Source organism: Podarcis muralis, chromosome 17 (assembly GCF_964188315.1).
Source record: "Podarcis muralis chromosome 17, rPodMur119.hap1.1, whole genome shotgun sequence".
In the NCBI taxonomy this organism is placed as follows: Eukaryota; Metazoa; Chordata; class Lepidosauria; order Squamata; family Lacertidae; genus Podarcis; species Podarcis muralis.
Window position 1 is genome coordinate 3,615,684 of NC_135671.1, and position 21,773 is coordinate 3,637,456.

General features: G+C 45.8%; 2 protein-coding genes across 3 annotated transcripts; one reads left to right on the plus strand and one right to left on the minus strand.

Annotated features, from left to right (window-relative positions):
• Positions 1–585: 585 nt before the first annotated feature.
• MLF2 (myeloid leukemia factor 2) lies at positions 586–13,299 on the plus strand. Of its 2 annotated transcripts, none has more exons than XM_028711481.2 (9): positions 586–871; positions 2,498–2,570; positions 2,686–2,812; positions 4,744–4,779; positions 7,825–7,878; positions 8,803–8,928; positions 9,902–10,061; positions 10,593–10,832; positions 12,641–13,299. In XM_028711481.2, exons 2-8 carry the CDS (start codon positions 2,521–2,523, stop codon positions 10,769–10,771), a joined length of 732 nt encoding a protein of 243 aa, XP_028567314.1. In that variant the 5' UTR covers positions 586–871; positions 2,498–2,520; the 3' UTR covers positions 10,772–10,832; positions 12,641–13,299. The 2 variants fall into 2 exon arrangements, with proteins under 2 accessions (XP_028567314.1, XP_077777855.1); XM_077921729.1 differs by having other exon boundaries at positions 10,593–10,758.
• Positions 13,300–13,741: 442 nt separating this feature from the next.
• Positions 13,742–20,679, minus strand: LOC114587369 (transcription factor HES-2-like). The gene is made up of 4 exons (XM_028711482.2): positions 20,506–20,679; positions 16,363–16,458; positions 15,106–15,187; positions 13,742–14,972 (listed from the first exon to the last, which is right to left on the minus strand). Exons 1-4 carry the CDS (start codon positions 20,599–20,601, stop codon positions 14,569–14,571), a joined length of 678 nt encoding a protein of 225 aa, XP_028567315.2. The 5' UTR covers positions 20,602–20,679; the 3' UTR covers positions 13,742–14,568.
• Between the last annotated feature and the right edge of the window lie 1,094 nt (positions 20,680–21,773).

Genomic DNA, 21,773 nt, shown 5'->3' on the forward strand with positions numbered 1-21,773 from the left:
ATGATTTACACGTGCGCTGGCTGCAACCCGCAAAACCAGCTACAGGTTTATTGTTTTGCAGACGCGCTCAGCTGCCGTCCTGTGATGGTAGAGCGACCTCTACTGTTCATGTGGGCGCGTTGCAGCTTCGGCGACTACTGGCAGGACCGGGGCATTCTCTCCCCATTCATATCAATGAAGTTGAAGCTGGACTGCAAGCAACCATTTCCTTGGCATCCAAAGAATTTATGTGGATGCATTTATATTTTTTTAAAATGTTCATTCGCTTGCATTGCAAGCCCCTCGGAATGCTGCACTTTCCCTTGTTGCAATCCCAACAAACGACAGCCATGCGCGGGATATTTGCAAGCCCCCGGCTATTGCACTGCAAGGCAAAGCCCACCACCGTGCAGCGGACTTCGCCCCAGATCCGGCTATGTAACTCCTTTCTGGAGGGTGGGGCTTTGAGGCTTTTGAGGGGGCGGGGTTTCTGACATCACATCCTGCTTGGGCCTTGTTGTGGGTTTTCTTTGAAAAGGGAAAATATCCTTTTGCTTGCAAAGGGGGATGCTAGCAGTATTTGTCTTTTCCTAAAAGAAGGTGGGGGGGAAATAGGGGGTGCAAACTCGGGCGGCCTTGCTGGTGGCCCCGCGGGTGGCTTGCTTGGTGGCGGGGGTGGAGGATCTGGAACAAAGAAGCTTGTCTCTCCCCCCCCCCCCAACACACCAGCCTATTTGCAACAAAGAACATCTAGTGGGGGGGAGGCAGGAAGGAAGGAAGGAAGGGGAGAAAAAGGGATGCAGCATTAATCTTCCCCTTTAGGACTCGTGGCTGGAATAAATTCCGGGAGAGCAAGAAGGAGACGACAGCAACAAAGGAGCTGGCCAGAGATGTGAGCAGTCCCCTTGGGGAGTCTTCCGTGGGGCTGGGAAGGATGGAGAGGGTGGGAGGGAGGCAGGGCGGGCGAGAGTTGTCCTGACAGCTTGGGAAAGGCGATGGGGAGTTAGCTCACAAAGCTCAGCGCCCAGAACCTTCCCCCCCCCCCACCACTCCGGATTTTCGGCCTGGGGCATCTTGGAGACGGATGCACCATCCGGAATTGGGAAAGGAAGGTGTTTTTGGAGAGAGAAGTTGGTCCTTGCCTTAGGCCTGCTTCTGTCCCTCTGCCTCCCTCTCTCTGTTTAGATTACAGAGGCAAGCAGGTGTTATTGATGATGCTATGCCCTGCAATAAGTGGATTTTGAAGGGATTGCATTAATTGTACCGTGCTATGCAAATAGTACTTTTTGCAGTTGTTGGTTCCTGACGTAAAATGATAATGTGATGTGTTGTCGTGTTCTGTATTGCTAAACGTGTTAAGGGTGGGTTTATTTTATTTTATTTTTGCATTTGTTTGCAGCCGACAAGAGTTGTGGTTGGAATTAAGAGCGGAGGAGTTTGTGCAAGGGGAGGGGGATAGTACTGGGCTACGTGAGCTCCACAGAGTTGCATCCGCACTGGGATAGGAGTTGAGTATTGGTAGAGTAAGCAGAAGGTCTAGGACCTGAGCACTGCATTTGGAGGTGATGCAACCGCGAAGAGATGATGGATTGGTGTGCAGCAGCCTGGGCAGGTTTTTCTCTGCTGTCCTTACATGCACTGTTTGTTCATTCTGCTATTTAAATAGTTGGATTCCTCACGGCTAGTGGCAGGGTGGCTCAGTGTAAAGGGTGACCCTAGAGCCCTGTGCTTCTAGTGCAGGAGTAACAAACATGATGTTTTGGACTACAACTCCCATCGTCCAGCTGGCTGGGTTGATGGGAGTTGTAGTTTGTAACATCTGGAGGGTACCACATTTGCTTCCTCCCCTTTATTAGTTCTAAAGATGAGGGGATTTTTGGGCAAGTGCGTCTAGCTGTGCAGTGATGAGAAGAGTGCCTATATACCTGCTAAGGTTCTCTCTCTTCTTCATAGTTGTTAAAAGGTGCAGGAGCCCTGTTGTCCCTTGCAATTGGTTACCCCAAAACTTATATACACACAGAGAGATTGTGTATGAGTTTATGTGTATGAGGGAGAACCAAGATTGGGTGGCTTAGTGCGAAGGGAATTTCTCAATACCTTTTGAGACCTATCAGGAGAGTAAATAGCAGTGATGGGGTGTGTTGTCTAGTACAAATGAGGGAAGGCACATGTTCTTTACAATTCCTTATATTAATGGGGAAGGACTTGGGACTTGCATTGCATAACAACTTTAAAAATATACACAAACCCTTAACTAATGTCTAAAAATCATAGAGTGCCCTTTTAAAATGGGGCAGGTTATAGGGTTGCTTTTGTTTTTATTTTGACTATGCGTTTTGTGTTTTTACATTGTGGTTTTATCTTGTGAACCGCCCTGAGACTTGCGGGTATAGGGCAGTATATAAATTTAATTTAATAATAATAGTAATAATAATAATAATTAATATAGGACTGCATGTAAAGGGGGAGACTGGCCTTCATATAGATTCATATTCCTCTTTTGTTTCCGAATGAACAGCCCCGCCTTCATTTGAGGGAATTATGTTCCGGTTCATGAGAGATGGAGAGCCAGAGGACCCGATGTTTGTGATGTGAGTACTCTAGTTTTGCCTCCTGGAGGGAAGCAGTGGACAGAGGGGAGGGATAGGCTTGGTGTGAACTGCTTCAATACTTAACTCCCTTGTGTGTCATCTCTTCTTCCTTCAGGGACCCTCTTGCCATCCACCACCAGCATGTGAACCGTGTGCTCTCAGGCGGCTTTGGTTATAGCCCCTTCCTCAGCATTGGCAACGGGACTGTCCCTGCAACACGCCAGACTAGCCGAAGAATGCAGGTAATGGAAATCTGGAGACTTTGGGTCTGTTTCCCCCCCTTTGGTACGAATGCAAGTAAAGAAAGAGAGCCATATCCCCGTGCCGTTTTTCTACCTAAATAATAATCTGCATTCTGAACATAGGAAACTATATCGAGTCAAGTTGTTGGTCTAACTAGCCTGATTTGGCTACTCTGACTAGCAGAGGCTTTCCCGAAATTTCAGGGAGAGATAATCTCCCTCACTTCTCTGCCTTTCAACTTGAGACTAGCAGAGATTTTCTGAAAATGTGCCACTGCGCTTCAGCCTTGATTTTTTCCACGCAGCTGTAGTACACAGGGTTGATGTTTCACCTTGCTTCCTATTATGACCCCAGGACATGCCTCGTAAGTCATAGCCTTATGAAGTTCATCAGTATGTCAGGTTCAGACCCTGAAACACAGGCCCAAAGGAGTGGTTGGGTACAGAGATACCAAAGAAGGATGTCAAAAACATCAGAATGGCCAGTTCTAGTGCTTTATTAAAGAAAGGTGTCGACTTACAGCAAATCAGCCTGCCAGGTCTCCCAGCCTTTACAGACACGGGGCGGACATGGCAGCAAGGAGATGGCTTGGCCACACCCAAGAAACACTCATGCCTTCTTTATTCGCAAAGCAACATTCACTACTTGGGTGAATGGACTTCCCTTCAGATGAGGGCATAGGTGGCAAATACCCAAATCTTACAGATAGTTCCCCTTTCTGGGCTCAGAGCCCAGCACCCCAAGCCCACAGATCAGGATAACATCAAAGCAAGCCAATTAGCTTACAGCAAAGGAAGTGAATAAAAACATACATGGGCTCATTGCTGCAACAACTACCAATTAATTGTGGGGTTATCTTGACTACCAAGATGGCATTTGCACAGCTTTCGGAACAGTTCGCCTTGGGTTCAACACAAGGGAGATCCTATTGAACACACCACAAATTAGTTTGGGCTTTCAGTATCCTTAATAAGTTGGTGTTATCCACGGACCTGGTTAATTTATTGTCTCCATGGGTGAACTGATGAGAAAAATAAATAGCAGAACGAGAACAGAGTAGCTGAGGGTGGGCGAACAGTTCAGTTCCGCCAGCTTTTCCTCCTCTGTTCTTCATTCAGTTGCCAGTTTATAAGAAGCCAGGCAGTTTTACCACATGACTGATAAGGAGATTTAGGAGTATTTAGTGTGGGGGTGAGGAAACAAAGGCCCTCCAGATGTTATTGGACACTAACTTCCATCCGCTCTGCCTGCAGGGCCAGTGTTCAGGTATGATTCCCCAACCCTGCTAGTGAGATATTTTTCAAAAGCATTTTGCAAGTCCAGCGGGTTTCCTCTTTAAAATGCCAAAGAATCTTTAAAGTGAAAAATGTTCACTTTCAAATAATTTTTGTTGAAACAAGACTGGACATTTTCTTGGTCTTCCTTTCGCTCACCCACTTACTCCTTTTCTTTTAATAGTCCTACGTTCTCTTCCTGGTTCACTGCTGGATTAGGGTTTTTGTGTAGGGTTAGTTTGTTTGTTTAAATCTTCATTTGGGCATTGCTTCCAGTTCTTAAATGAAGCGTCCTTGCCTTTTATAATAATAATATTTTTTTCCCCTACTTATTACTAACCTTTCTAATCTGTAGGTTGTGTTTTATTTGGCTTTCTATTATATAACATTATATAACCTGCAAGCTTCTTAAAGAGATTTGACCTTGCTTTTAAATTTCTTTTTAAATGCTTGTTCCACTTTGGAGAGATTCTCTATTCTGAAATTAAATTAATCGGATGATAGACTTGAGGAGCTGATGTCATGCTATAGCTCCCCCTCTTGACTCTCTTAACTGAGTGAGTGAGCCCCTTTGTTATTCTAAGATGTGGGTAGGAGAGATGTTTATTACAGAAGGGTAGCTTGTCATTGTTCTTTATGCCTCTGTCCTTTTACAGGCAGGAACTGTTTCACCGTTTGGGATGCTAGGAATGGTAAGCCCTGCTGTTCTTCTCCCCACACAAGCGGAGTTCTCTGAATCTTTTCCTCTGAGTAACATTCCAGATTTCTTCTGTTGCAGAATGTAATCTCGAAATCATGAAAGTAAATTCCTCGACAGAAAAGGAGAATGTGGAGGCTTACTCTGTTCTGATAGGAGAATTATAAAGGCCATGATAAAAGGGGGGAAGGAATCCCCTTCTGCCTTTCAAGAGAAAAATAAAAAAAAAGAAGTCAAAAGAGGAGAAAATTTTAAATAGATTAGAATTTTGCAGAATGCCTTTACCTGCATGTGGGTTAAACCACAGAGCCTAGGACTTGCCGATCAGAAGGTCAGCGGTTTGAATCCCTGCGACGGGGTGAGCTCCCGTTGCTCGGTCCCTGCTCCTGCCAACCTAGCAGTTTGAAAGCCCGTCAAAGTGCAAGTAGATAAATAGGTACCGCTCTGGCGGGAAGGTAAACGGCGTTTCCATGCGCTGCTCTGGTTCACCAGAAGCGGCTTAGTCATGCTGCCCACATGACCCAGAAGCTGTACGCCGGCTCCCTCGGCCAGTAAAGAGAGATGAGCGCCACAACCACAGAGTCGGTCACGACTGGACCTAATGGTTAGGGGTCCCTTTAGCTTTACCACTGTAAGCCATAGGGAAGGTTTACTGTGGTTTAAAGGCTTTTTCTGGACGCTGGTGCATTAGAAGAAAATAGAATAATATAGAATCAGAGTTGGAAGGGATCTTGAGGATCATCTAGTCCAACCCTCTGCAATGCAGGAATATCCAGCTGTCTCTTACGGGGATCAAACCCCCAACCTTGCTGTTGTCAGCACCGTGTTCTAATTAACTGAACTATGCAATAACAGAATAAGTAATGCAAGGAGGAAACTTTTGTGATGGTTTTGCTCCTCCCCCACTCCTGCTGCTCTTGCACTGCCAGGAGCTAAGGTTTGGTTTTGCTTAGCATTATGTCCGAACCCAGGCTTGTGGTTTGTGTCCCCCAAACAAACCGTGAGGGAATGGTAAGTCAATAACAATCCTTGGTTACAGCTCATAGTTTATTTGGAGAGAGGCAAACCATGGCCCTGGGTTTGGACGTCACGAAACCATGGCTTCGCTCCTGGTAGTACAGCAGGATTCTGAGCAGGGAGAGGAATGAAGGGGTTGTGATTTGCTCCCTGTTCACCGTTACATTGCACGTTCACCTCTAAACCATAACTTAGCTATAGTTTAAAGTGATGTGTGAATGTGAATTTGGCTGTCTCGGGAGATTTTTCAGTCAAGATCATGGGAGTGCTGGGGAAAATGGACTGCTTATTTGGATAATGAGGGCACTCAGGGAGGTTAGCTGGAGAGAACCAGTAAGTGGGGAGAATCAACTTGCTCATTGTGTGAACACAAACCATTTCCAAATGGCATTTGAATTTGACAAAACCAAATTGGACATTGGGCCATGAGGCCAAAGAGATATCCAGGAGTCCACACATTTTTTGCTTGGAAACTAAGTTTCTGGCGTGCGCTAAGAACTTGGAAGGGAGTTTTGCTTATTGTGCTGCTTCTTCCTGGTTGAAAGCTTAGCAGCGTGACAGAGGAGCCCCCCTCCTCTTCCTCACTGGGGAGGACGGGTGTCTCATGTGGTGCTGCTGATCTGTGGCTTTCTCAGGTGACCAGTGGATTTCCTGGATATATTGTTTTTCACCTTGAATAACTTGGCTGCTTAGTTTCAGAGTAATTGATAGTGTGCAGATCTTGCTGTGCTGACTGATACTCCAAAGAATATTTAGCCTAAATGTGAATATGTCCAAAATTGAGATGGAATCTGATGCACTAAGAACATGTACTGGTGTAGATTTAATTTAAATTTCCTACTCTAAAAATGGTGGCTTTCCCGATTCCTACTTTTGTATGCTTTTGTGTGTACGAAGAAACAACCTGTAACTTTAGCACTGTAAATATAGAACGGGTGTGTCTGGCAATGTTGTGTATTGATCAGAGTTTGGACTAGGTAGCCCTAGATTCAAATCAGTGTTCAGACATGACTGACCCTAAGCCACTCAGTCTCTGTCCTAATTTAGTAAATCTTTGTCTTAAATTAGACTGCGCGAACAGGAGGGATTGCGAGGACAGAAAGAGTACAGTGCCTTCAGTTTTACGGAGAAAAGGCTGGAGCTGGTAGTTGCTCTTGAGTGTAATCCAGAGTATGTTCCTTGAGTTTTGGGCAGAGGTGGGGAGCTGGATCTCACCGGCGGGGGCAGATCCTTTTATCGACACACCCCTTTGCACAGTAGGCAGCATTCCAGCCATGCAAAAGCCAGAGGTTTCTACATGCATGCACGTCCACAATCACACTCCAGCCAGGAAAGCAAAAGGCATTGGCATAGTTCAGAGAAGGAAGTCCTCCGTGAGTGTGCAGGCCACGTCTGTGAGTCCTGTAGCCCAAAGAGAGAAGTTCCCCATTCCTGATTTGGGGCATAGGCACCCTTGAAATGCTACAGTGGTACCTCGCAAGACGAATGCCTCGCAAGACAAAAAACTCGCTAGACGAAAGGGTTTGTTGTTTTTTGAGCTGCTTCGCAAGACGATTTTCCCTATGGGCTTGCTTCGCAAGACTGAAACGTCTTGCAAGTTTGTTTCCTTTTTCTTAACACCGTTAATACAGTTGCGACTTGACTTCGAGGAGCAACTCATAGAACGCGGTGTGGTAGCCTTTTTTTTGAGGTTTTTAAAGACTTTGGTGATTTTTGAAGCTTTCCCAAAACTTTCCCGACACCGTGCTTCGCAAGACGAAAAAAAATCGCAAGACGACAAAACTCGCGGAACGAATTAATTTCGTCTTGCGAGGCACCACTGTACTGTGCACTCATGAGGGTCTGGCAACAGTCTAGACTTAGTTAGCAATGGCAATAGTTTATATTTGCAGGTGTTCATGTAAACAATTTTTTTTTTAAAAAAAGGAGTAGAAACTCTGTTCATTCTATCTGAGCATCATTTGTGCCTTCATTGACTGATCACTCTCCCCAAACCTCAGCTCTTTTCCTATCTTTCCTTCAGGCAGGTGGTTTTATGGACATGTTCGGAATGATGAACGATATGATTGGGAACATGGTAAGACCCCCCTGTGTGCATTCCTGTTGCATGGTACGATCCCTGTGTTTGCATCTTTCCGTTCAGTTGCACCACAGTCATCCCCGACAACTGATCCCATGACAGAAGTGACACAGCTGAGTTTGTGATGTGCTGCTGCATGACACCCGCTGCACGGCTTGCGTGACTTGTAGACATGGCTGTGACTTTACTGCCCCGGAAGACAGATTCTTGCTTATGCCCAGGGCTCTGTATACGTGGCAGTTCTGTTGTAGAGTGCCGTGCGCACACCTACCCCTGCGAAAAATGCAAATCAGAGCGTAATATTGGGAACAGAATTCTTGAGGATCTTGGCTATCACTGTGAGAAGATATGCTTGAAATCAGTACCTGCTGGAATCTCAGCCGAACTGGTAGTTGAATAAAATTTCCAGCTGCTGGATTCCAGTGCCCTGCCTAGATCATTATCCCGCCTTCCCTGACCCACAAACCCAGAGTAGATTTTGCAAAGTGGCAACAGCTGCAGAGTAAGACTCATAAAAAAATTCTATAAATTTCTGGCCTAGTTTATACAAGTTACAGAACTCTGATTGCTTGTAAGCAGAATTTTATTTGTTTAAATTTTTATTCCCTGATGTAGGGTGCACACAGCCCTCTTGAGGCCTTTGTGGGTAAAGTGGTGGCAAATCAGCTTTTAAGCATGTGCAGAGTTAGTTAATATTTTCTCCTAGTTCCAAACAAGTTGTGCCCCATTCTTGCTCCTTGAATAGTGTAGGAGGGGAGATACCCCCTTTCAATACATTTTTCAAAATGTCAAGAAAAACCCAGAAAGTCAAAGGAGGGGAGACTTGTTTGCAGAAATGGTGGTTTTCATTCTGTAGTCACAAGAGTTCTGTGGATGACTCCAGTAACGCTGCTCACCTTCTTTGATCTTTTGCATGTCCAGGAGCACATGACTAGTGGTTCCAACTGCCAGACGTTTACCTCTTCAACTGTCATATCCTACTCGAATCTGGGGGAGGGCCCCAAAGTCTATCAGGAGACCTCGGAGACACGCTCTGCACCTGGTGGGGTAAGAGACTGTTTTCTTCTACTAGAATTTTCAACAAGTCCATGGATTGCTGGTCCCACCGGGTGTACAGGCAATGTTATGAGAAAAAAACTGCTCCTTCTCCCTTATGGAGTATCCAAGAGCCCATATAGAGTCCTTATGTAGGTTCTCTATCAGTAGGAGAAACTAACAGAGGCCAACCAGAGAATATTGAGAAGCAAAGCAGCTAATAAGCCTGATCTTTATTAAACTATTGCAACAGAGTCCTCACTCACCACATGCAGGAGGGAGGAGGAACCCAGAACAATGGTGCACAAGCCCATATATACTTTTGAAATTGCCACCCTGTAGCTCAAGGCCACTCCCCAATACATCATACATACATCACTGGAGGGGTGGTCTGCAGCAGAATCTTGTCTGGCAGGAAACCTGTTGATGGGTTTACCTGGAGAGCCTGGCCATTATTTTGTGATGATATATAATTAATTCCTGAGTCCAGGCCACAGGCTCACCCTATTGATACCCAAATGTGCCCTTAAGGCAGGATTTGTGAGCACAGAGACACTGGGGAGGCTTTTCCCATTTCCATCCAAACTGCAGAGGAATATTTGAGGTCACAGAAAGAGTCAAAATGGCTTGAGGACTGCTTTCCTGTACTGTTTCAGACATGTGGTTTATATATTTATGTATGTGTTTGCCTGGTACATTTATGAACATTTATTTTATATCTTAGACCTTATAATTCTCATAACAGCATGAATGCAGACTGGGTGTGCTGAGGGTCAACATACAAGATTCGGAATCTCTGGTGGGTTTATATTTTCCGGTGCAGGATGAATTCTTATGTAGGGCCAACAGATTTGATGAACTAAAATTACCTGCTGTGAAATCTGAGGCAAACCACTTGGCTTCCGTTTGGGAAGATCCAGGGAGTTAAAAGGCTAGCAAAATAGTTCCACAACCCCAAATTGCGACTTTGTTCTCTTGTCCTTAGATCCGGGAGACCAGGCGGACGGTGCGAGACTCTGACAGTGGTCTGGAGCAGATGTCTATCGGACACCACATCCGGGAACGCGCGCACATCATGCAGCGCTCGCGCAATCACCGCACGGGTGACCAGGAGGAGAGGCAAGACTACATCAACCTGGATGAGAGTGAGTGTTTCCCTCTGGCTCCTCCCCTTCCTCGTGACAGTCTGCTCAGCCTCACCCTCCCACTCAGTGGCCTCCTCTCCCCCCTTCCCATTTTCAGTACGTTTTGAATTGTGCTCCCAGTACGTTTCCGAGCACAATTCAAAGTGTTGGTGGTGACCTTTAAAGCCCTAAATGGCCTCGTTCCTGTATACCTGAAGGAGTGTCTCCACCCCCATCATTCTGCCCGGACGCTGAGGTCTAGCTCCGAGGACCTTCTGGCGGTTCCCTCACTGCGAGAAGCCAAGTTACAGGGGCCTTCTCGGTAGTGGCACCCTCCCTGTGGAACGCCCTCCCACCAGATGTCAAAGAGAACAACAACTACCAGACTTTTAGAAGACATCTGAAGGCAGCCCTGTTTAGGGAAGCTTTTAATGTTTGATGTATTACAGTATTTTAATATTTTTTTGGAAGCCGCCCAGAGTGGTTGGGGAAGCCCAGCCAGATGGGCAGGGTATAAATAATAAATTATTATTATTATTACTATTATTTCAGGTGATGCCGCTGCGTTTGACGACGAATGGAGGCGAGAAACATCCCGCTTCCGGACGCAAAGAGGGCTGGAATACAGGCGCCACGAGGGAAGCAATGGCCGCCGGGCCGAAGGGGCCCGCCTTGCTATTCAGGGACCTGAAGATTCTCCAACCAGACAGTCGCGCCGGTACGACTGGTGAACCCAGAGCAGACTTAAGGGGGGTGTGATGCGGTCACCCCCAAATCTACCTTCATGCTCTTGTAAGTCTTAACTGTTGCCCTTCGCATGCATGCTGTGCCCCAGGGTGTGCCTGACCAGCTTCTCCGTTGGGGTACAACCTGGCCAACCTGACTACTTTTTCAGTGCAGCATTGGGCCTGTGACTTACCTCTGTGCCCAGCAGTGATCGCCTTCATTTTTTTTAGTATTTTTTAAAACACACACACACACACACACACACACACACACACACACTGGCATATACAGGAAAACGGCATGCACATGTTCCTGGCTAGGCCTTAAAGTTGGTGATATTTACAGAGCATGTTAAGGTGCAGCAGGCTGCCACAAGTAGGGCGTAGGAGGGAGTCCTGGATAAGAAGAAACCTGAGCTTTCTGGAAGGAGGGTTGTTGCTCTTCCATGTGTCAGAAGCAGAGGCTTCTGGGAATTACAGAGAATGAGGAGTGGTTGATGGGGGATTATTTTGATAAAATCTAATAAAATGCTTCGAAACAAAGCAGGGTATATGATTCATCTGGTGGCTCCTGGTGCAATTCTGTTTCTGAAAAGAAGCCTGATAGAGCTTTGTCCTTACCTTTATGGGAGGCCATCAAGGAGTGCTATGCATGCTACCCTGAGTCTTGAGGAAAGGCAGTTTGCAGGATGGAAAGTTAGTCCAAGGCCCTTTGCAGCCCTGGAAGTGGGTCCCAGAGGTTCCATGCTTTTTCCAGTCAGGATCTCATTGTGGAGAGAATCAACAGCTAATGCTTGCGCTTCCACTGAGCACCCACAAGAATCGAGTATTGCACCATCTTTTCAAAAATAATCTCCTATTCTGCTGTTCATCTTCCCAAAGGCAAACTTGGCTGCAGCCACGATTGTTGATAACATAAGGGAGGGAGGAATCTAAGGGCACCATCACATCATCAGATTGCAGCCACACTCAGAAATAAATCCAAACCTGTTTCAATGAGGTTTATTTAAAAGTGAATAGATTTGTTGCCTTGGTTTGAAATGGGGCAACTGCCATCACTTGTCTTCAGGAAACTTTGGAGTGATTGCTTTTAGAGGCTTTTTAGGCTTGTCTTGCAAAGAGAATTCCCTTCTCACACAAGCAGAGTTGAGAGCAAGGGAGGCTGTAGTATGGAAATGTTGTGAGTTAGGGTTGGGGGAAAGCAGATGTTGTTAAAGACTCCAGCTCCCATTATCCCTGATCACTGGCCATGCTGGCTGGGGATGATGGGAATTGGGGGGTCCAGAAACATCTGGAGGACCACAAAATAGTCCTCCCTGGCCTGAGCCATGAGCAAGATACACATACCAGGCCAGGAACTAGGCACCTGAGCGGCTTAAAAAAAAGAAGCAGCAAACTTGGATTCAGTTTCTGCTGATAGGTTTGATTGAATGAAAGCAAATTCTCATTTGGCTCAAGTGGCTAAAGATGCTTTAACAGTGTTCAAAGCTAGAGGTTGACTTACAGAGGTGGTACATTTCAGATTAGCAGCTGGGAAATTCCATGGCTCCATTCAAAAAGAAGAAAAAAGTCTTCTACAGACAAGATAGAGGAGAGGGGGGGGGGGAGAGTTCTAGCCTACAGTCTCTCTGAGAGGCCAGGTTTTTGTGTGTGCAGGAGCTTTCCTATAGAGAGGAAAATTCCACCACGTGAGCCCCAACCTGCCACCTGAAATTGTACAGCCCTGAAACAAATTGATCATCCCCGTGAGATCTCAGCCATGGGGGTTTTGCACTGAGTTTCCTGTTTTTCTCGCTCGCTGTTCCTTCTGCATTTCCCTTCTGTTCCCTTTCTGATTTCTATTGTTTCTCTTCTTCTCCTCCTCCTCTTGCTCAGGTACAGACAGTGAAACTCTGATGGCGAAGCCCCTACGAAACATCACTTGGACCTTCCTCAAGTTGAATACTAGCCTCCTGCCCCTCTTTTAAGATATAAATTAAGTGACTAACTCTCTCTTCACAGTTGTACTCCTTGCATAGGTGGCCAAGGGGAAGGGGAGGGACCTTGTCCATGAATGAGTGACACATCAATTTTACTTCGTTCTTTTTCCTCTTAACTCCTCCCTGCCCTTCACTGAGCTACCCAGTCCCTCCCCTTAGTGTTTTTGGAGGGGTGCAGGAGTGGTCTCCCTCAGTTTTTGCCACCCCCTCTATTTCCTGCTCCAAGTTTGGCTGGTTCCGAAGTTTGTATTTAATCTACCCACCCACCTCAAGTGGCAACCAAGTAAGGAAACCTGTTGACCTGCTATTAGTTTCAAGCACTTGGAAAAATAACCTTTAGTCGCCTTTGCTCTCGGCCTGCCTGCCTGCCTGCCTGCCTGCCCTGGAAATGGGGTATGTATGAAAGGGTGGAAGGGATCAGGTGAGGTGTGGACAAACAAAACAGGCCCTACCTCTCTGCCCCAATCCAGTCAGCTCCCCATCTTATAAAATTTGATTTCGTGAAACTTGTAACTAGATGTTTACTGAGTTGAATAAAGAAATGGAACCTGTAAAGCAAGTGGAGTCGGCCTCTATCTCCCATCTTTGCGTCTCTTGAGTTCTCAAGGGATACAGGGCCGCTTGTTGGCTTTGTGTGACACTATTCTTTGAACACCTGGCCTCAAAAGTCCGCATTTCCTCTTATGAATCAGTCAGTTTGACAAGCTGTGCGTATGGCTAGTTTTATTAAAAACCTTTACCCTTTCTTCCCAGTGCGTGCGACTATTTGCAAGATGGAATCCTTGACAGAACAAGAGTAGCACTAAATCCCCGGGCCCTGAAGTTGTAATCTTGATCAGAATGAAAATGGCCTGTTTTCCTTCTCCTTCAGACTGGCAGCTCTTGTGAGGAATACGTAATATTCTGCCTGGACATTGCTAAATGCTGGAGGGTTAAGTTATTTACAACTATTGCTTTAAAATGGATCTCTTAAAATACATCAAGTGTCCCACTGTCATATTCAGCATTATACCAATGAAACATGGAATTAGCTCTGGCAGATTAGGCAGGCAACCAAACATAGTCTACTGTGTTAATAAGTGCACTTAGCAAGCCTCAGACAGCATTGCCAATGGATCCTTCCAAGCAAGGGTCCAGTGTTCACAGCATGTCCATAGTTTGCCGTAGCACTTTTATGACTCTACAGAGAAGTAGGGCTTGCCTCTGTGTATTCATCTTACTTGCCCTGAGCTGCTGTAGGTAACTGAGCTACAGATTTCAGAAGCTCATTAGATGGCAAAATGTCCATCTGAGACAAAGGTGAGTTCATATTTGGAGCTGAAACCTTTTGCTGAAGCCTTCAGTGTCACAGTTCAGAAAGCCATCTCATTTTGGGAAGGCAATTCTGCTTTGTTTCATACTTGATCTACCGCAGTTGGATGTCTTGAGTGAGGCCAAACCTCTTTATTGAGCAAGTGTGTGTCATTCAATTTTGAAACTTAAGTGGTCTGCATAAAATAATATAAAAACATTCATTTAAAAATAGAAACTTTAGAACAGCAGACAATAAAACAATCAATATACAGTCAAACCTTGGATCCTGAACACCTCCGTTTTGGAATGTTTCTGCTCCCGAACACCTAAAATCCAGAAGTAAATGCCCTGGTTTTCAAATGTTTTTCGGAAGCCAAATGTCCAATGTGGCTTCCGCTTCAGTGCAGGAAGCTCCTGCAACCAATTGAAAGGGCTTCCAGAACGGATTACATTCGACAACCGAGGTTTGTCTGTATAGATTAAAAAACAAATGTCCACAACAAATTACAAGTCACTTTTCCGGAACGTCATTCACCACGGTCTCCACACGTCGGTGGTTGTCGCAAGCAAGGCTGGCTGAATCCAAGGTTTCTGTAGCTGGGGCAATGGCGTAGAAGCTGAATACTGCAACCAAGACCCAACCGTGAGAGTGTGGGAGTCTGAATCCAAAGGAGGCATTAGAGGAGATGCCCATAGAAAGGAAGGTTGGTGGGAGGCGAGAGAGTCTGCCTTGCCTGGTTGCCAGGCCTTGAGGGCTGATGTAATGGTAGACCCAGGCCCTGAAATCCTTCCCAAATGTTGTAGGATCTGAGATTTCATCTCCTGTGCCGAAGAGGAGCCAGCTGAGTTAAGGAAGCTACAGATGGTATTGACGCAGTGGCAGTAACCAGAGACAAAATCTTGACTGTCTTGCGGAATGGAAGCAGCAACTGCACCTGGAGAGGAGAGGAGAGGAAAGTTAGGAACAGGAGCTTCCCTGGCAGACAATAAGCAGCGGCCTGAGTGCTGGCGCTCAGCATCTTTTACATGGCCTTGCGGAAAGAAGGGCTCAGGAAAAATACTTCTAACCTTGCTTCTTCAGCCTGCACAGCTGCTGCACTGTCGTTTCCAGAATCTCCGCCTTCTCCAAACGTGATAAGGCTCTGGCGTTCTGTGGAGGATAAAACACAACAGCCCAAAACACACCATCTTTTTAAAAAGTCATATCTACCTTGAGCTTTGGGAAGGGTTCAAAAGTGAATTCGTTGCACACAGAACTTACTGTGCTGCATTCGTTCCCTGTTCTTGGCACAGAAATGGATCGGTTAAGCCCCAGCTGTGCAGCACAGCTTTCCATTTAAAAAGCAGGGGAAAGATATGTCCAAATTCTGCAACTTTACATAATCTTTATTATTTGCAACATTTAGAGAGGAAGCAAGGAGTTATGCTGAGTGCTTGGCTCTTGCATAACTGATTATTACTTGGCTATCTTCTTGTCTTCTGAAGATTTCAGAGGTAGCCCACACCCTTTCAAGCACCCACACAGCCCTGCCCTTTCCTGGAGGTTATGGCCTGTGAACTTTCTATGTTTCTAGTTTACACTAGTTTGTCTAACAGTAGTAGTAATAATATAATAATAATAATAAATTTTATTTATACCCCGGCCAGAGCCGGGCTCAGGGCAGCTAACATCAATAAAATTTCAGTAAAAACAGAAAAAAACAACAATTTAAAATACAGGTTAAAATGCAATTTAAAATGCAGCCTCATTTTAAAAGTCAAAACCATAAGGGGACGGAAACATAGGGGTCAGACTGAGTCCAAACCAAAGGCCAGGAGGAACAGCTCTGTCTTGCAGGCCCTGCAGAAAGATGTCAAGTCTCGCAGGGCCCTGGTCTCTTGTGACAGAGCGTTCCACCAAGTTGGGGCCAGTACTGAAAAGGCCCTGGCCCTAGTTGAGACCAACCTAACCACCTTGCGACTTGGGACCTCCAAAATGTTGTCATTTGTGGACCTTAAGGTCCTCCGCGGGGCATGCCAGGAGAGGCGGTCCCATAGGTACGTGGGTCCTAGGCCGCATAGAGCTTTAAAGGTCAAAAGCAGCACCTTAAACCTTACCCTGTACTCCACCGGTACAGGAGATTGATCAGAAATTCTTGCAAGGGATCACCCAAATTGTATTTAAAATGCTTTTGTTGCCACAGACGATTGCGGCTAAACTTTTGGATTGTGCAGAGGGGAGGGTGTTGCTCTTGCAAATACCAGCGCCTCTCAAATCTAAGAAACCGAGTTAAGTTTTGGCCACATGGGTAGGTTGTTTCTGAAAAGACTGAACTCTCCACTTACCTGTTGATCAGGGAAATGCTGAAGGAGCTTCCGCAGCTGCTCCAGGCTTGCATTAATGCGGGCCCTGCGGCGTTTTTCGATCAGTAGCTTGATGGACTGGCAGAAGCGAGTGGGGAGAAAAACGAAACTTATCAGAGAACTGAAAGGCAACAAATCTAGGGCATGCCCTGCGCTATGTGTTGCATTAACAACTTGAGACAATCCCTTAATTGAGAACGGAGACCATGAACTCCTGTGCCTAGCCACACCTATGTCCCCCACACCTGCCCGCCCCTGGTCCCTCAGAAACAGTACTTCGGTCTTGTCAGGATTCAACCCCCACCTCCCCCAAAGTTAAATTGTGGAGAATTCCCTCTATCTTAGGCCAAAGTGTGAGGAGAAGTTACTCCTCAGAGTCAGGGCTTTTTTTCCAGCTGAACTTGCCAGAATTCAGTTCTGGCACCTCTCAAGTGGGCGCCATTGTCATTATAAGAGAACAAGGTGAGCCCTGGCACCTCTTTTTCTAGAAAAATCATCATCATAAACCTTCATTACGGTCCAGAGACCCAACAAATCGTTACAAAGCAATACACAATTCATAAAGCCTGTTGTTGTTTAGTCGTTTAGTTGTGTCCGACTCTTTGTGACTCCATGGACCAGAGCACGCCAGGCACTCCTATCTTCCACTGCCTCCCGCAGTTTGGTCAGACCCATGTTTGTAGCTTCGAGAACACTGTCCAACCATCTCGTCCTCTGTCGTCCCCTTCTCCTTGTGCCCTCCATCTTTCCCAACATCAGGGTCTTTTCCAGGGAGTCTTCTCTTTTCATGAGGTGGCCAAAGTATTGGAGCCTCAGCTTCACGATCTGTCCTTCCAGTGAGCACTCAGGGCTGATTTCCTTCAGAATGGACAGGTTTGATCTTCTTGCAGTCCATGGGACTCTCAAGAGTCTCCTCCAGCACCATAATTCAAAAGCATCCATTCTTTGGCGATCAGCCCTCTTTATGGTCCAGCTCTCACTTCCATACATCACTACTGGGAAAACCATAGCTTTAACTATACGGACCTTTGTCGGCAAGGTGATGCCTCTGCTTTTTAAGATGTTGTCTAGGTTTGTCATTGCTTTTCTCCCAAGAAGCAGGCGTCTTTTAATTTTGTGGCTGCTGTCACCATCTGCAGTGATCATGGAGCCCAAGAAAGTAAAATCTCTCACTGCCTCCATTTCTTCCCCTTCTATTTGCCAGGAGGTGATGGGACCAGTGGCCATGATCTTCGTTTTCTTGATGTTGAGCTTCATACAGCCTACCTCCAGGTTAAACAAGCATTTCGTTCAGAATATAGGGATCATTATTGCAACCACCGATAAAAACTTGGCCACTGCTAATGTTCTAGCATTTGTCCGGTCTTCCAATAGGAACCTGACATAGTGAGCCTCTGATTTTCCCGGAAAAGGTACCAGCAAGGGTAATATCAGTTCAGCCCTGGCTTGCTCATATTTTGCACAGTTCAGCAAAATATGCTTTATGGAATCGATGTCTTGAGCACACGAGGAAAGTCTGTCCTGGTAGGGAACTCCTCTCAACCTGCCATCTAGAAAAATAGCACTGCTCACAGGGTGGGGTGGGGTGAGCCCGGAGACCCATGGTAATATAAAGCTGCTGTGTTGACCTGCTGGGTAAATGTACACTGAGCATATGATCTGCCCAATAATTTATTTTTTGTATTAAAAACGAGTTCACAGCCCAAGAAAGATGTAAAGGTATTTCTGTATGACACAACTGCTGCTCGGATTTTAATAGCCCAAAAGTGGAGAACACAAGAATTACCAACTGTGGAAGAATGGCAGATGAAGATGATGGACTTTATGGAGCTAGCTGAACTCACTGGGAGAATCTGCGACCAGAAAGAAGAGGAATATCAAGAAGATTGGAAGAAATTTAAAGACTGTTTGAATAAAGATTGTAATAGTACAGACTAGAAGTTACTTGAAAGTACTAAATAGGCCTAGGTTTAAATTAGAATTTAATTAAATAAATGAGATATAGAATGTTAAGAAAAGTTAAGAAATTTGATTATAATTGGAATATTGTTTTTTGAATAACGATATTGGAAAACTGCTACATTTAGTTACAAGGAAATTCAGATGGAAGAGATTAGAGGAAGTCAAGTAATATGTTTATGAGGCTGGGAGTTTAATTAATTAATTATTTTTTATTGTTTATGTGTTTGTGGTTATATTTTTTGTTATTATTCATTTTATTTCTTTTTTTTTAAATTGGTTTTATAGCATGTGCTGTTTTTGTAGGAAACTTAATAAATATTATTGGGGGGAAATAAAATAATAAAAATGAGTTCACAGTCCTTTCACACAACAGTTCAACAACCTAGTTTCCTCTTCCTTCCAACAACCTACATTGCTGAACCACCCAGAGAGGAGATCCTGATCCACCTTGCCTGCCTTGCAAAACTGAAGAGGATTTGTAACCACTCTGTGCCACAGCTGCTTGTCTTTACTGTATAATTTTGAATTTTGGAGCCGGGGAAAACACACACATGCAAATGCTCTGAACTGATGCCATTACCAGCACATAGACTTAATTGTACAGTGTGTCTTCAGAACACAATTCCAAGCCTGTTTACTCAGAAACAAATCCCCTGAAATTCAATGGATCTGTCCCCCACCTCCCATATTGCTTGGAAAACCTGTTGAATGGCTTGGATAAGACCCTTCCTTCCCCGTATCCCCAAATAATCTGTCATCTGTCCCTCACCACTCCAGATTATCCACCAAGCACACCAACAAAGCTAATCATTTCTCAGTAGCAATGTTAAAAGGTTTGGGGAGGAGGAGGGGAGTCTGCAAGACGGATGGCAGCAACAGAGAAGCTATTTTCATATCGATCATTAATTTCTGCAAATGTGCAGAAATTGCTTGGCATTGGCTTTCCTCGCGGTGTCCAGATCCACACTTGGTGCAAGATGGCCGTGGTGGCTCACAGGTGAGGAAAAAGGACTCTACAGAGAGAGGCAGTGTGGTATAGTGGTTAGATCGTTGGTCTAAAACCTGGGATACAAGGTCTCGAGTCCCCCACTCACACAAAGGATAAAAATGGGGAGGAGTCCACAGGCACATACCTCCACATGTGGTGGGAGTGCCCCAAAATCCAACTATTCTGGACAACAGCCACACGAGAAATATGTAAAATAACTCAGCAAGTATTAGACATCACCCCAGAATTGGCCCTACTAAACATCTTCCAAGACAACAATGCCCATTTACACCACAAAGAACTCATAACCCACCTACTTTCAGCAGCCAGAAACACCATAACCAGACACTGGAGAGACCTGTCAGGAGTAAGCATGGACCAATGGTACCAAATAGTATGGGAAACAGCCTTACAAGAAAAACTAACCAATAAACTGAAACTGACACGGGGTCAAACAGAAGAAGACGCCTTTACCCCGGTCTGGCTCCCCTTTATCACATACACAGCCCAACAAGACAATGACAATAATCCACCAACAGCATACAAATCAATATGGCTAACCTGATCCAAAAACACCCACCCACCCCACTCACTCACACATGGAAACAAAGACCACCACAGCCAAACACAAATGAATAACCACACCGGAGGCCAACCCCAACCTCTCTCACCACCAAAGGAACACAAGTGAACAGCACAAGCAACGCTGACACCAAACCCTACATACATTAAGCATAATAGAAACATCGCCACCCGGCCCCACCCCCAGCCATCTCCCCCCCCCTCCACCCCCTCCCCCCCCTCCCCCTAATGTCTCAACAAATGAAGCAGATTTGCAAAAATGTTACATGGAAAAAATACGAGAGAAATTACACTACTTCTGTCAAACAAGAAAATCTTTAATAATAATAATAATAAAATTAAATCTGTCAAGATTAAAAAAAAAAATGGGGAGGAGAACTAGGTGCATCATCTTGGAGGAGAAACGTAACATAGCACAGGTGCCATCCCATGTCCCTGAGTGAAAAGTCCTAGAAGTTCACCTGCAGTCAGTCCGGGGCTCAGGTGTAGCCCTGGTTGAATGCTACCTCTTTGGCGCACGTTTCAGGGCAAAACGGGACTTTGCTCTGTTAGATGCTGCGAATGCAATCGATGAAACATCTCTGTTTCCTTACCTTGCGGTAGAGGCTGTTGGGATGCTTCGGTTTCCTTGCAGACCCTCCGCTTTTGCCCAGACCCTTTGACTCTGCCTGGCCCGCCGCCAGCTCCATGGCCCTGTCTTCTGGAGACTGCGCGAAGCAAGAGCAAGGTTGGCTTTTCCGTTTCGTTTCTAATTGGCTCCATGCGCCGTTTTCATTCCTCTTAAGTAAAAGGGATTCACGCCTCCTCCTTCCAAGGTGTCAGCAGCTCCTCCTCTGGTCGGTGGAAAGGCTTCCACCTTCCTTAGCAGATGCTCCGGCCCCTCCCTCTCTTCTACACACACACACAAACACACACCTCAAAACCCTACAAAAGGACTGCAAAACTTTGGCACCGGTTTGGAGTGAATCAGGCAGTGTTGGATTTCTGGGTGTTAACTAAGAACCCCGGTTTGATGTATCAATTCTCAGTTTGGGGAGCTGTGCAAAACAAGGGGTTCGTGCTACAAAACTTGGCCACTGGTTTGGAAGGGTCAGCAATTCTGGGGTTAATGCAGCTGTTTTGCTTCTATCCAGCTGAAGATGCTGGTACAACCTCCCCCCACCTGGTGCTCTCAGGTGTTTCGCACTATTCCCATCTGCCCCAGCCAGCACCTGTGGTCTTAAAAGTGCTTGAGTGTGGAAGGCACCACCAGGGCCAGATTTAGGTTTGATGAGGCCCTAAGCTACTGAAGGTAGTGGGGCCTTTTATATGTCCAGCTGTCCTTTGCCAACAACAAATCGTCACTGTTTTTGTGTGTTGAATATATGCTATATGGTAATTTATGGCCCTAATAGGTATCTAAAGCCTTGTACCTACGGGACCACCTCTCCTGGTATGCCCCACGGAGGACCTTAAGGTCCATAAACAGCAACACCCTAGAGCAGTGTTTCCCAACCTTGGGCCTCCAGCTGTTTTTGAACTACAATTCCCATCATCCCTGACCACTGGTCTTGCTAGCTAGGGATGATGGGAGTTGTAGTCCAAAAACAGCTGGAGGCCCAAGGTTGGGAAACACTGCCCTAGAGGTCCCGGGCCCTAAGGAAGTTAGATTAGCCTCAATAAGAGCCAGGGCCTTCTCAACACTGGCTCTGGCCTGGTGGAACGCTCTGTCTCATGAGACCAGGGCCCTGCGGGATCTGATTTTTTTCCGCAGGGCCTGTAAGACAGAGTTGTTCCACCTGGCCTTTGGCTTAGAATCAGTTTGATTCCCTCCCCCTCTTTCTTTTTCCTTTCTCCTCCTGTGAAGAGGCTGCATCCTAAT

Excerpts from the sequence above, each read along its gene's own strand:
- LOC114587369 (XM_028711482.2), bottom strand. The coding sequence starts at position 20,601 with ATGGAGCTGGCGGCGGGCCAGGCAGAGTCAAAGGGTCTGGGCAAAAGC. Across the intron at positions 16,459-20,505 it reads CCAACAGCCTCTACCGCAAG|TCCATCAAGCTACTGATCGA; the intron begins GTAAGGAAACAG and ends CGCTTCTGCCAG. Across the intron at positions 14,973-15,105 it reads GTGCAGGCTGAAGAAGCAAG|GTGCAGTTGCTGCTTCCATT; the intron begins GTTAGAAGTATT and ends TCTCCTCTCCAG.
- MLF2 (XM_028711481.2), top strand. The coding sequence starts at position 2,521 with ATGTTCCGGTTCATGAGAGATGGAGAGCCAGAGGACCCGATGTTTGTG. Across the intron at positions 2,813-4,743 it reads AGACTAGCCGAAGAATGCAG|GCAGGAACTGTTTCACCGTT; the intron begins GTAATGGAAATC and ends GTCCTTTTACAG. Across the intron at positions 10,062-10,592 it reads CTACATCAACCTGGATGAGA|GTGATGCCGCTGCGTTTGAC; the intron begins GTGAGTGTTTCC and ends CTATTATTTCAG.